General features: G+C 41.9%; 1 protein-coding gene across 2 annotated transcripts in view; it reads left to right on the top strand.

Annotated features, from left to right (window-relative positions):
- The first annotated feature begins 6,810 nt into the window (after window positions 1-6,810).
- TM9SF4 (transmembrane 9 superfamily member 4) overlaps window positions 6,811-15,583 on the top strand; it is a 45,697-nt gene continuing 36,924 nt past the window's right edge. The window contains exon 1 of one of the 2 annotated variants that reach the window (XM_080924777.1): window positions 6,811-6,930. In XM_080924777.1, coding sequence (XP_080780903.1) covers window positions 6,916-6,930 — 15 coding nt within the window. In that variant the 5' untranslated portion in view covers window positions 6,811-6,915. The remainder of the gene's footprint in view (window positions 6,931-15,583) is intronic. The other variant, XM_080924776.1, reaches the window with a different exon arrangement.

The following is a 15,583-nucleotide window of genomic DNA, read 5'->3' as shown; positions in this document are numbered from 1 at the left end:
AACAAGGTCCTTGGCTCCACCCCCAGCACATCCTGGGGTTGAGGGGACCCAGTCTGTAAAGGCTACACACTATAGATCTCAGCCATTTGACATCATGAGAAATAAAAACCATGGAGACAGTAACCAGACCAATGGTTTCTAAGAATCTGAGAAAAGGGACCAAGGAATGAATAAATACAACACAGGCATTCTTTAGGGCAGTGAACTATTCTGCACAGTACCATAATGGTGACTACTTATCATTAAGCCTCTGTTAAAACCAATTGAAAGTATGGAACAAAGAGTGGACCCAAAGCCAGGAGCAATTGTGCAGGCCATTACTCCCAGCCCTGGGAAGGCAAAGGCAGGTGGAACTCTGTAAATTTAAAGCCAGCCTGGTCTACATAGTGAGTTCCAGGACAGCCAGAGCTACATAGTAAGACCTTGTCTGAAAAAGAAAGAGAAGGAGGGAGGGAGGTGGAGGAGGAAAAAGAGGAGGAGGAAGAGGATAAAGGTAGACCCTGAGCTAATGTATGAACTTGAGTTGATCATATATCACTACTGGTTCACTAGCTTTCACAAATGGACCCACTCCTGTCTCAACAAATGCAAGGTGTTAATAACTGGGAAAGCCAAATGTAGGATGGAAAGTTAAGTAGATATTCTATACTTAAACTTACTTCAGTCCATTTGGTATTGCTGCATCAGAACTACTGAGGCTAGGTAACTTGGAAAGAACAGTAGTTTATCTCTTAAGGGTTAAAAGCAGAATGGCCAGTCACTTCAGCAACATGTACACTAGGATTGGAACAATACAGAGATTAGAACAGTCCCAGTACAATGATGGCACACAAAATTCTGAAGTATTCCATGTTATAAAGGAAAAACCCCCAGGGGGCACAGATGCCCGAGGCTGAGGGTCTTTCTGTTGCATCATCCCACTGAGAATAGAAGGGCACTTGTGAAATGCATGGGTAAGGCAGGGCTCAAATCCATCCTCTCACAGTGACTGTTAATCCATTCACAGGGTCCTTTCTTGGTTTGTTTGTTGAGACAGGAGTTCCTATAACCCAGGGTATCCAGGAACTTGCTATGTTCCTGAAAGATGACCTTGAACTTCTGATTCTCCTGAGGGCTAGGATTATTGGGATATGTTAAAAAAAAAAAAAAAAAAAAAAAAAAAAAAAAAGGTTTATATAGTGCTGGGAATTGAACCCAAGACTTCATGCTTGTTAGGCAAGCACTCTACCAGTTGAGCTATATCCCCTGATCCCTATCATTCCTTAAAAGTCAGGTGTCTAAATACTGTTTTATTAAGTCTCTAAATTTAGAGAGCAGCTTTGAAGGACTCATTCACATCATGGTGATGATGAATTTAAGTCTAGGCTGGATGTGGTCCCAGAACTTGGGAGGCAGAGGCAGAATCTTTGTAAATTCAAGGCCTACTTGGTTTTCCTATGTTTGGAGTTCCTGGCTACATAGTGAAATCCTGTAGAAAAAAAAATAAATCTATTAAACAAAACACAAAATGTGGAGACACATTTCCTGTTACCTGTTCTGTAGAAAAATAGTAAGCACTTGCGCCCTGGAAGGAGGCAGGAGGGAGGAATGGGCAGGTAGCTTAGGTAACTGTGTCACTGAGGTCAGCTGTAAGGAAAGCGTTGGTTCATCTTTCCCTATGTGGAATGAACTGACCTCCTTACTCCTGTACTTTGTCATGTGTCTGTCCACACCACTGGATACTGTGACACGGGGCTCTATCAGCTTACACTCTGTGTTCCCTTTCTCTTGAGGGGTCACAGTGACCAACAGTTGTCTCCATATCCAGTTTGCTTCTTCCAGAGAAAACATTTGCTTTTCAGGGTCACATGATCACCTATGAAGGCTATATTATTTCTCCCTCTCAAAGCAGAATACGTGAAAAATCTGGCCAATGATTTTAAGTTAAGGTGTATCAGGAACCCCATTCTCACCCACATTCCAACCCTTTAGACAGCAGACAGGAAACAACTGGTTCATTTGGAAAGCAGCATGTAGACCAAACTAGTGAGCTTCTTGGCCTTGCCTCTCGAGTTTTGAAATTACAAGCATATGGCACTCTGTCTGACTTCAAGAATCATTTTTTTCCTTATTACCTTTAAAGATTTATTTTTGATCACGTGTAGGTGTCCGTGTGTGCGTATGCTTCTGCATGGGAGTTTGAGTGCCTGTACACATTACAGATCCCCTGGAACTGGAGTTGCAGGTAGTTGTGAGCTGCCTGAACTTCATATTGAGAATCAAACTTGGGTCATCTGAAAAAACACTATATGTTCTTAATGACTAAGCCATCTCTCCAGCCCTATTATTTTTCTTTTTGAAGATTTAATTAGCCCTAGAAAACCAAGTAAAGGCAACTAAAGAATACTGAGAGAGAGAGAAATAGTTTTCCCAGGAAAGAGAACACCAGTTGGTTATCAAATACCAAACAATCAGCTCTGAAAACATACGTACAAGAAACATTCTATGGACTGAGCAAGTACTTATATATTTAGGAATATATACAAACACATATATAGAATGACAATTAAAGAAAAAGAGGCCACAGATTTGATTGAGAGCAAGAAGGATTATATGGGAGGAGTTGGAGAAAGGAAAAGGAAGGGAGAGATGTAATTATAATCTCAAAAATGATATTATTATCATTATCATTATTATTATTATTGGGACAAGGTCTCTCTGGTTATCCCAGAGACTGTAGATCAGAATGGCCTCAAACTTTCTGAGATACACATGCCTGTGTTCCAAATGTTGAAATTAGGGCATATGCCACCACACCTGACTAAAAATATACATATTAAAAAATAAGATTTGTGTGTGTGTGTGTGTGTGAGAGAGAGAGAGAGAGAGAGAGAGAGAGAGAGAGAGAGAGAGAGAGATGTGTGCAGTGTCCACAGAGGCCAGTAGATGGTATCAGGTCCCCTACAACTGGAGTTACAGGTGATTGTGAGCTGTTAGTGGGAGCATAAGGAAGCATTCCTGAAAATGTTACTTGTTACTTTTAGGGTTCAGTCAACTGGTATAGGCTCTTTGTCCCTTGATTTTTTTATCTCTCTCCTTCTGCATTTTGCCTAAACTGGCTTTCTTTAGCTACCATGCTAGCTAATATTATCTTCCCTGGAGGACAAATGAGCCAGAAGGATTATAAAACTGGCTAAAGCCTAAATCCCGGAGTAGATTTTAAAGTACTTCCCACCATATCACCATGATCTGCCCCATCCCTGGCTTTTATCTCCAAAGCCAGGGTTCCTTTCTCTTAGAGTGAGCTAGGCTTTCTTTTGCCATGATATGCATTACTATGCCTGGGATGTGTGTATTGTGTATATATTTTAAATTGCAAAAACTTCAGCTGCTACTGTTCCCAGAATAGTGAACTTGTCACACAATTACCTCTTCTGAAGCAGCCCTCCTTAGTGAGTGCAGTTCCCTCTCCTGGATGGGCAGGCTCTTAAAGCAGTGGTTCTCAACCAGTGGGTCATGACTCCTTTGTGGGATCAAATGATCCTTTCACAGGGTCTGTCTAGAACCATTGGAAAACACAGATATTTACATTATGTTTCATAACAGTAGCAAAAATACAGTTATGAAGTAGCAACAAAAATGACTTTATGGTTGGGGGGTCACCACGACATGAGACATGTATTAAAGTATTGAAGCATTAGGAAGGTTGCGAACAATTTCCTCACTGAAGGAGCTTCAGAAATTCATGACTTGTTTGATGCCAAACCTTTTCCAGATAGAGTTTCAACTCACTTGTGAGAAATATGAAGGAGATTGCTGGGCGTGGTGGTGCATGCCTGGGATCCCAGCACTAGGGAAGCTGAGGTGGAGACTGAAATTGACGAACTACATTAGCATAGAACACAACAAAAGACGGAATTGAAATAATGAAGACCTGTGTGGCTCATTAGGGCTTGAGCTACTGTGTCCAACCAGAAGAGGATTTTAAACAGACTTTTTCGTGCTCGTTATAATGTGACAGCAATAGATGCTACATGCTCTGAAGTATAATCTACAATACTGAGCTGACTAGATGGCTCAGTGAATAAGGACACGTGCAGCCACGTTGCAAGATTTGAGTTCAGTCCCTGGGTCTCACATTGTAGAAGAAGAGGATCAACTCCTACAAACTCTATATGTGCAACAAGGCATGTAGTCATTTGTACACACTCAACCCACACACACTAAGTAAATAAATATATGTAATAACATTTAAAAATGACAATCTTTGAGCTGGGCAGTGGTGGCACATGCACTTAGGAAGCAGAGGCAGGTGGATCTCTGAGTTTGAGGCCAGCCTGGTCTACAGAGTGAATTCCAAGACAGCCAGGACTACACAGAGAAACCCTGTCACTCCCAATCTCTCATATATATATTTTTTTTCTTTTATATTATGTGTAGGGGTATTTTTCTGCATATATGGCTATGCACCATTCACATACCTAGTTCCTCCAGAGGCCATAAGAGGGCATCAGAACCCCTGGAAATTGGAGTTACAGACTGTTGTGAGCAGCCATGTTAGTGATGGGACTCAACCCTTGATCCTCTGGAAGAAGATCTTCCAGTGGTCTTAACTGCTGAGCCATCTCTCCAGCCCCATGGGTACTCTTCATTAAGCAGACAAAGTGGTCAAACACTTCCAGGACTTAAGTGGCAGCAGAACTGGCCACAAGTCTGCAATTCACTGTTACTGCAAGACTTATCTCGTAAATCTGTCCTGCTTCCCTAGCTCCGTGCCCCTTGGGAAGATATCTGCATTTTGGGATGGTTGTGTTGGTCCCAGTCACTTACTGGTCTGTTTTTTCAGCATATATAACAATCCAACCCAACACTAAATCAGTTAGGCTCAACCAAGTAGTTCTTTTGCTCCAAATGGTGTCAATAAGGATATTCGCGTAACTCTATATTTAGTCAGTAGCTTACTAGGTTTGCACTGTACAAACTGTTTTATTTATCCATGTAATTGTCAGGAGGGGTTTCTAGAATGCTATGAGGAATGAAGTAGACCTGTCTCTTTAAGGAGCTCTGCAGCAGGACACCCAGCCTTATTTATATCCTTGGGAGGAAGCAGAAGCTGCCAAGCCTCTTACAGCCTAGACACAGAAGTGGAAGACACTTGCAATTCACTCTACTGGTTGAAGCAAGTAACTTAACCCAGTATTCAACAAAAGAAAAAACTTCACCTTTTGACAGGAGAACCAGTGTGCTCATCCAAGGATGAGAGGCTTGTTAGTAGACATTTATGCAGAAAAAAATCTACCACAGTAGTAATCAGTAATGACCCCAGTGGTGGTCAGAGTTCAGCTGTCCCCTGCCAAGATGCAGAAGAGAGAACTAAAAATCTTAAGGACAGTTTTGGCACAGTACTTAAGCAATGCTGAGGATTTTTTTTTGTGTGTGTGTGTGTGTTTTTTTTTTTTTTTTAAGAGAGTGGAGGTTTTAGCTAGTGGCTCTCTTTATGGCTCAGGCTGGTCTTGAACTCACCATGCCATCCTTCAGCATCCTGAGTGCAAAAATCACCAGTATGAGCCACTGAACATGAATGATGACAATAATGATGATGATTGAATGATGGTGATGATGATGATGATGATGATGATGATGATGATGATGATGATAATGACTGAGGCAAGGTCTCACGTATACTAAGATGACCGTGAACTCTTCTTGCCTCTACCTTCTGAGTTCTGGGATTACAAGAGTACTCTAACAAGTTCTAGTGCAGGATATAGTTAATAGGCTCTCTGCCTAATTAACTATATCCAGAGAGCTCATTACTACTCTTTTAACAACTTTTTTGGATCCATCTAAGAAGACAGCATTGGCTCTGTATGCATTTTACAGTGAGATACATGGACCAAACAAAGTCTTTCTCCACTATGATCCTTAGAGTCCTCTCCCCAGACACTTTTTAAGTCAATACTGGAAAGAGAAGCTCAAGATGGTTAAATGATTTGCTTCAAGTCATGCATTAAGGCAGTCAGAATGGAGAAGTCTACATTAAAAATATCTCCTTTCACTAAGTGTTCTGCTTTTTACTCACTCATTTAACAATGTGTATTGTTTGGAACATCTACCATACATGTGAAATGTACATAATTTAAATAATGACAATTATTTATTGGATACTTCCTATATATGGTTGTGTCGGTGAATAATTAACATAAACCAATTATAAAAATAATATGGAGGGCTGGAGAGATGGCTCAGAGGTTAAGAGCACTGACTGCCCCTCCAAAAGTCCTGGGTTCAAATCCCTGCAACCACAAGCTCACAACCATCTGTAATAGGGTCTGATGCCCTCTTATGGTGTGCATGAAGGGTATATAATAAATAAATAAATCTTTCTTAAAAATCTAGAAATCTCTGCTCCCTTTTGCAGATGACAAAAAGGCAGTGTAAGGGAAAAGACCTACTATCATAGGTATAACGGACAATTAGTAAGAATATATAATAGTCAAATGAATATTTAAACGTATAATTACAAATTACTCTGAATCAGAAGCTGTCAGAGAGGGTTTCCCAAGCTTTCCGTTTCATAATTAAGGTCTCGGGTAACCCTGGCAACTAGTTTTTCTGCCAATACTAAAGAAAGCATCCAGAGAGCGCGCCTATTTCCACACACCCCCATTACCCACAATGCAGAGGGAGTAGGCGGATGAGCGGCGTCTGCCAGAAGTTAATATGGCTCCAACAGTTACACCGTACTTCTCTTCACCTAGTCAGAGACTTCACTGCCAAGACTAGTTTGCCAAGGAGAAATTAAGCCTCTTACACAGCCTTACTACTGCGACTACAGAGGAATCTGAAGCAAGGAGCCCCCTGAGTGGAGATACACTCCGTACCCACAGAAGCACCACTTCCGCTGACGTCATCACGCCGACACGTGGATCCAAGATGGCGGCGGCGATGGTGAGTGAAGGAGACTCCGGGAGCCGGAGCTGGAGCAGGGCCCCCCTGAATAGCCCAGGATCTTCCAATGCCCCATGCCTGGTTCCCAGCCTCCTCCAGAACCCCTGCTCGGGTTGCCCTTGCCAGGGTTGGCTTCTACAAAGTCCCTTTCTCTAGCCTTGGCATGGCATCTAGGCTGGTAAGGGCCTGGAGTTTTAGGGGAGGTGCCGCTTGGAAGGAAGACTTCGGCTAATGCCTTCACGGTTCTCATTTCGGCTTTCGTTCCCGCCCCTTGTCATCCCTATTTCCCAATTCTTCCCCTCCAGGCTTTGTCTCCGCCCGAGAGTCCCCTGTTATTTCTGCCTTCGCTCCTCCTCCTCACGTTCATACCCAGCTCTCTCCACAAACCCATCAGCCTAACCAGTCTGCGGGTGCTACCTTGCTCGAACCAGCCCAAGCCTTGTCCTTAACTGCATCCTCAGCTGTTCCCATAGCGCGTCCCGCTTGATCGCTGCTATACCAGGGCATCCCATGCCCATCATTCCTTCCCTAGGCCCTTCCCTCCTTCCTTTTCTGTCAAAATCGTTGTCTTTACTAAAGAGACAACGCTTTTATCCGATTGGTTCTTAAACCCCACTGTGCATAGGAATCTTGGGTTGTTGGTGGAGAGGCATGTTAAAATAGTTTCCAGAGCCTCACTCCCACAGATTGCAATGCCTTAGGATTAGGCAATGCTCAGGAATCTACACTCTCACAAACAGTCCTGTGGTTATAATGGAGGTGGTCCCTGGGTTACCATTTAAAAACACCTCTGGCCCTGTCTGTATCCCTTCCCACACTGTACAGCTACTTACAGATGAAGGCTCACTATCATGAAGCTAACTAGAATTAACTCTCTTTTTGGATGAGAGTGGAGTTAATATACCTGTGCCTAGAGGGTGAGTCACTTGCTGACTTCTGTTATGGGGCAACAGAATTAAGTTTTTGAAGAACGGATTTTCTAAGAGAAGTGCAGCTTAAATTCTGTTTGCCAAGAAATGAGAACAAAGATCTAAAGTGAGTTTTCCTGGTTGGTATTGTACATTGCTTCCTCAGAAGATAAAATTAATTCCATCCTGGTAGTGAATGACAAGAAAGACATAGAGAAAAAGCTTGTGACATTTGACTCTACTGAAGGAAAATTTTTGTTTAAGTTATTTGCTATTGGTTTTCTCTAAACAGGGCCAGTTAATTAATGTAAGAATTCCCTTCTGTTAGCAGACTGCTGAATTATCTATTTTTATTTTCAATAAAATTCTTTGTTTATAGCCCCAGAAGTCAGATAAAAGACTTCATGGCTTGGTGGGTGTAGCTCATTTGTGGAGCACTTGCTGAACATACACAGAGCCTGGCTCTGTTTAGGGGGAAGTCTGTTTCAGAGCTTTACCTGGTTTCTGTGGCCACAGACTTCAATATGAATTATGAATTGGGGCAGATCCCAAAAGTGGGATGTTGAAATCCTTTTTCTCCTTTACCACATTCAGGATAACGTGATGTGAGAATAGGAAGTCATGCCCTTTCTTGGCCATAGTTCAATAAGGTGGCATTGTAGCACTGCACTGGGAAATCCCAGCCCTGTGCAGAGTTTTAAGAGTTTATAAGTTAGCAATATGTACTTTTGGCCTGCATTTCTTTATTCAGCAAATATTTGAGTGCCCAATTACTGCCAGGAACTAGGTGTATAGTCAGAGCGTCACGGTCCCACCCATGAGGACCCGCTCTCATTCGAGGAAACCTGCCTGGTGATGCTAAAGCTGTGAGGACAGCAAGGTGAATTGATGGCCATTGGCGGTGACTAGGCAACATAACTGGGACTGAGGGTCAGAGTCTCCTCAGAGAAAGTGGTAAGAGTTAAAGCTTTGTTGACAACAAAAACAAAGCAACTATCTTTGCAAAGAATGGCAAGTGTGAAGGCCAAATGACATGCTTAAGGAATATATAGAAGACTTTAACACCAGAATCCTGGGAAAAGGTGGGGTAAGAAACATCGGTCAAAGACAAAATTGGAGACAGATGAGAACGCTGTTGCTAGAAGTGAGCGTGCTTGTGGTTGGTGCATGTTGTAGCTCCCAGCAATCTGTATACTGTGTTTTGAAATAGATTTTTCTATTAAGTTGGCTTCACTCCTTACCCTACTGGGACAACACATCAGGGGAGCCAACTTGTTTTTAGTATGCAGATAAACCATGGAAACCAGTAACACATCTCAATAAATAGAGAATACAGCACCTGGGAGGCTGAGGCAGGTGGATCTCTGAATTCAAGGACAGCCTGGTCTAGTTAGTGAGTTCTGAGAGCCAGGACTATGTAAAGAAATCTAGATAGATACATAGATAAATTGAAAGAGATAGATAATATGAATGGAGAATGTGTTATATATTGAGCCCAGTTTAAAGGGCAGGCACGAAACTGCTTGTTCAGTGAAAAGGCACAGAAGCAAGTTTGTACAGAGGTGTATGTGGAATCAAAGGTAGATGTGAATTTAGTTTGTGCCAAGCACGTTGCTACACAGAAGTCAGTACTGTTCCCACCCCCTCATGCATGTAAGCTATTTCACAACCATTTTGGGTGGGGTATATAGATTTCATTTGGATCGGATCTGCTTCTGAGGCGAGTCATGCAAAGAGGAACTGAGCTAGTGGGCTCGGGGGCTGTGTGAAAAGGCTGGTGATTTGGAGAGGCTGTTTTCCTTTGAAAGTTAAAGTTGTGGGTATAGTGCAAGGGCTTCCCTTGCACCCTTACATTCATGAGTGACTCTTCCCTAAGAGTTGTGTAAATGCAACCCAAGTGTCCTAAGCACAACAGTGTTTCCTGAATCTTCAAAGTTCAGCTTCTTTGGCTATAAGAAGAAGCCTTCTGCCTTCTGCCCTGGATTTAGACCACTGTATAAAGTTACAGGATAGAATTCATCTGGCTGGGAAAGAGTTGAGAAGCAGACTCATATCTTATTACAGAAGACTATTCTTGGCAATATTTAGTGGAACTTGGAAATGCCCATTGAGTACATTCATGGGCATGTAATACTCCCCTTATATAATCTCACACTATCAACTTTTATTACAGTTTTATCTCTATGGATATGATTCATATACCACAAAATTACATCTTTTTATTAAAAAATCTTTTTACATTATATGTGTGTGTTTGCCTGCATGGATGTATGTGTGATGTATACATGCTGGTGCCTAAGGAAACCAGAGAGGTCATCGGAACTTGAGTTACCGATGGTTGTGAGCCACCTCTGGGTACAGGGAAGCAAACCCAGATCCTCTGTAGGAGCAGTGAGTGCTTCTAACACTGCGCTCTCAAGTTCATAGTTCAGTGGCTTTTGGTGTATTTACAAGATCACTGTTTAATTCTAGAACATCAACCTAAAACGTAGCATTCCTATTCATTCCCAGGCTATGCTCCCTCTACTCTCTGGCAACCACTGATTTTTCTGTGTCTCTGAGGATTTACCTTTTTTCAGTTCGTATAAAGAAAACTTATAGTGTGTGGGGTTTTGTGTCTAGCTGCTTTTACTTTTCCATGATTTTTTTTTTAAGATTTATTTATTTTATGCATGTGAGTACACTGTAGCTGTCTTCAAACAGACCAGGAGAGGGCATCAGATCCCATTACAGATGGTTGTGAGCCACCATGTGGTTGTTGGAATTTGAACTCAGAACCTCTGGAAGAGCAGTTAGTGCTCTTAATCACTGCGGCATCTCTCCAGCCCTCCATGATACTTTTTAACAGCGTAAAAAGTTTATTATAAAATATTCATCTTTAATTTGGCAGACACAAGAGATGTGAACAAATGTAGCTATTAGGAATATTTGGAATAAAATCTAAACATTCTACAAAGCTCTCAAATCATTTAGATTGCAGGTGAAAGTCATACCCTGTATGCTTCATTGTTACTATACTTATTTAATAAGCCTTTGTCAATAAAATCACATATATTTTAAAAATTAGTGCAAACAAAAATGAGTCCAAACCACATATCCTTCAGCCTTGAGAGGCAAACCATCTTAACTATAGAAACATGCATTGCATCAGTTCTATTCTCTCTCTCTCTCTCTCTCTCTGTCTCTCATATATATATATATATATATATATATATATATATATATATATGTCATCTATATCATCTATATCTATATATTATCTATATCACTATAACAAAATCACTCTGTTCAAGAAATGATAGCTTGAAGAGAGTTGGATAAGAATTTTTGGCTGACATGGATCACTTTTTCACAAGTAACACCTTTCACAATTATGTGCTCCATTTCTGTCTTCCTCTGATTGTTTCTATAGGTAAACATGCCACATGTGATAAAATACCCAGTGTGTCCCAGGTTAACTCATGATGCTTTCAAAATCCATCAATGTAAGCATTCCTGGTACTCCATTCTTCTTTTTAAATGGTTAAACTATTCTTGTTATATGGATAAACCACACTTTCTTTATCCCTTTATCAGCCGCTTGGAACTGTCTTATGTATTAGCTGTTTGGGATAATACTGCTGTGAACTGTGTGCATTTTTGCATGAACATATTTTCAGTGTGCTAGGATATATGCCTAGGAGTAGAGTTCCTGGGTCAGTCTACCCTATTTTGAAGGGTTTTATTCCACGTAGGGCAGAATAACGGACTGACTGATGCTAAGGTTCTTTGGAGCCAATAGAGACAGTGCTAATAGGGCAGTTGGGTGAAAGCGTCCTGGAGCATGAGGCAGGAAGGTCCTCTGCCTCTAATTTGACGTGGTAGTAGCTTCTAACTCCTTTGGGCTTTCAGAGAGCATCATCAGCTTGTGGAGAAGCACTGGAGGAGGCAGCAGCTCAGCTCATTCCAGCTCACACATTGACTTTATGTGTGGCCTGGCAAATGGATTTCGGCTTTCTTGATGTGTTTTCTGCGTACATGTTATATGTGACACTAAGATTTGAACTTCAGCTGGTGGTGGTAGCACAAGTCTTCAATTCCAGCACTCAGGAAGCAGAAGCAGGTGCATCTTTGGGAGTTCTGCCAGCTTGGCAGAGAGTTGGGGCTCAGGGGAGATCTGCCAGGAGAAAAACTAGGTGGTGCATACCCTTAATCCCATCACTTGAGATTGGGAGGCAGAAACAAACAGATGTCTTGAGTTAGAGACCAGTCAGAGTGAGTTCCAAGACAGCTAGGGTTACAGCGAACCTTACCTCAAACCAACAAACCAAAGGGATTTGGACTTCATGATTTCTAAATTCCAAGTGGAAAGTTCTGCAGCTAATACTTAGGTCAAAGCTGCTTTTGCTAATGTGCTGTGCTGTTGGGTTTGTTTTTTCCCTGTCACTGCCCTTTGCTTCCTCCAGGGCGTTGTGTTGGGCATGTTTTCTGGCTGGCTCCTTGGATTGCCTCACCAAGCACACATTCTTCAGGGCCCGCTGTATCCTGGGAACTGAATGCCTGTACCAAGCCTTGGTTAACGTGTGTCTCTGAGAAGTCCCTTTTAAGGGAGGCCCTCAGCCCAGGGGAAATGCAGAGGAGACAGCATTTAGTTGCTTCTTGGTTTCTGTTTTACAACTCGGACAAAAGGTCTCCTTTGATCTTGGAATTAAAGAAGCCAGTTGTACAATGTTGGAGAAAGTTGAGTTTGATCTCTGGGCACTAGCAGGAAGGTGGGAAGGACCCAGGATGAGCAGGGCCATCTGGCCACAGATGAATGGTAGGAGCTACTACCTCCTAACCTGCTTTGATCCCTGAACCATTTGTCACTATTGTTTCTCAGATTGGGGAGCAGGGCACCCAAGTCTTCTCAGTCCCACCTCATTCCTCTTCATTGCTCCTTCTGTGCCATCCGATATGTCCAAAATGATTTCTTACCTACATCTGATACCTTAACTGATAGACCTCCCAGACTTTGAGGTCCAGGTCTAAAGCTGGGTATACAAGCCTGGAGTAGAATTACTTTTGCAACTATGAGTAAGCTTCTTGCCTCTTAAAGCTTGTTATCGTTTCTTGATATTTTCATTATGGTGAAATAGACATAAAATTTGACATTTTAATAATTTGTACAAGTTCAGGACATTCCATACATTCACAGTGTTATGTAACCAGAACCACTTCCACCCATCTCCAGAGCTTACCCAATATCCCATACTGAATCCATTTCTATAGTTCTGAACTGGGGATGAGACTCTCCTCAAAAAAAAATTGTAATAATGAATCTGAGTGCTTAGCATTTTGTAGCTTTATTCCCAGATTTGAAGTGTTGCAGACCTGTGCTCTCTGAGCCTACTGCTCTGTAGCTGAGAGGTCTTTTATAAATACCCCCCACCCACCCAGGGAAAGGAAGAACACTTTTGGACTTCCCTCCTTCAGGGTTAAATCTGGCTGTTTATAACTTTGGTTTCACCTGGACTTCTGCTGCAGGACTACTCCTGATACGAACCTCCCCTGGCAGTTTTTGAGTCTTTTTATGTCTCTCTTCAACAGCTGTTGTGTCTCTGCGTTCTGAAATAAAGGCTGCATTTTCAGATTCTCCAGAGGCTAATTTAGTTCTGGGTTTTTTGTTTTGTTTTGTTTTGTTGTAGCTGGGTGAGTTCTTTAGCTCCATGGGGCTTCCTGGTAAGTGGTCTTTAGTTTTCATTAGCTTTCATTCACATGTGGCTGAATTCCTCAGGAGCTTTTACTGATTGGATAATTGCTTTCAGTTAACTGTTGGCAAACAGTGCTGTGGGAGCCTCCCCACCCCCTCTGGGTGCCTTAGTTCCTTAATCTGGGGAGTGGTTACTAACTGACCTTAAAGCCTTTAGAGAAGAAGAACTCTAGCACACAATAGCCGACTGTAGTCTTCTGCGAAGAAGGTGCTGCAAACTGGAATGGTCTTTTCAAGATTCAGCTAGGTGAAGTTATCAGAAAGCTGAAGAGGTAGAGGGCTCCAGAAAAAAAGAGGTTAACTCTGTCACAGAAATACCAGTGAATAAACAATCCAGTTCTCAGGGGAAACTCCCTATGGTTAACTGTTGACAGCTTCAAACTGGGTAGGGCCAAACTGGCAGGATGAAGAACAGTTTTTTCCTAGTAGCCCTCTCTTAAGTTGCTAGTGGTGGTGGTGGTGTGTTTCTGAATGTGCAGATCCCGAGAATTTAAAAAGCCAGTCAAGAGGAGACTAATTCTTTGGTCTTTTCAACTTTCCAGGTCACCAATATTTTTGCCAGAGTGTTAGGTTACCTGCACAGAGTTTTCGATTGCTCTCATCTGGTTCCTTGACAGGCTGCCCCTACGGTCTTGTGACTTGGACACCAAGTAAAGCAGAACACTGAGGAGTAGACTGCTGCTATCTCTTAGACCTCACCTTTCTTTTAGGACTCTGGACATGGCTGACTTTCATATTGAGCTTCACACAGGAGGTACTGAGGTGATCAATTGAAAGTCAAGGGACAAAGGGCTGGGGAGATAATCCAGTGACTAAGAACACTTGTTCTTGCAGAGGACCTAGGTTCCATTCCCAGCATCTAGGTGGTAGCTCACAACCATGCATAATTGCAGTTTAAGGAGAACTGATACTTCTCTTCAGACCTCCTAAGACATCAGACATAAATGTGGTACACAGACAAAACACTCATACATAAAGTAAATCTAATAATAATAATTTTCAACAAAGGTCAAGGAACAAAACAGAAATTTCCCACCAAACAACGATTCTGTTACCTTTTACAACAATGAACAGAAGTCACCATCCCATTAGGTTGTCGAGGACCCATCGTCAAGTTTCACATAACATCTTACATATTAGTTTTGACGGCAGGCTATGTAGCTTTTATCAGCTTCTCGTGGGAGTTTATGACACTCTCCCAAAGTTAGCATTGCTGACTTAGTTACCTGCAAACCTGACAGCCAAACATTTCTGTGCTGGACATTCCATGTCTGCTATCTAGGTATTTTTACAGGCACTACATTTCCTTCCTTTGAAATACACATAAATTACTGGGAATGTAGCTCCGTTGGTAAAGTGCTGACCTGGCAAACATGATGCCCTGGGTTCTACCTTCAGCATGGGATCTCTTCACAGTGGTGCACTCCTGTGATCCTGGCATCTGGGGGATGAAGGCAGGTGCATCAGAAGCTCAAGTTTTCCTGACTGTAGTAAGTTCAGCCAACCAGGGCCATTTGAGAAAACTCTGTCTTTAAACTTTTTAATATATGTACATATCAAATGATGATCCATATATATGGGGAAATTGCATGGAAATATAAAATATGAAGAAATATATAATCAATGTGTACAATTTTGTTAATTTTTTTAAAAGCTGAGTCAGAGAGCTGGAGAAATTACTTGTCTTCCAAGCCTGACAACCTGAATTCAATTTCTGGAACCCAAGTGAAGAAGAGAATGGAATCTATAGTTATTTTCTGACTTCCACAGACACACAGTAACAAAAAAAAAGAAAAAAACAACCCAGAAAGCTAAAATAACTCACTTCACTGCCCCTAATCCATGTATCAGGATAAATTGGTTTTGATTTTAAAACCTACCTCTCTATATTTTATGCATATAAAATTCCTTCTTTGGAAACCTTGTTATAGGTTGGATGTGGCAGTACATGTCCTTAATCTTAGCACTGGGGTTGGATGTGTGCAAAGGTAGGTGGATCTCTATGAGTTTAAGA

This window comes from Micromys minutus (genome assembly GCF_963924665.1).
Source record: "Micromys minutus genome assembly, chromosome: 11".
NCBI classification, from domain to species: Eukaryota; Metazoa; Chordata; class Mammalia; order Rodentia; family Muridae; genus Micromys; species Micromys minutus.
The sequence above is the reverse complement of the archived record's forward strand: the minus strand, read 5'-3'. Positions and strand labels throughout refer to the sequence as shown.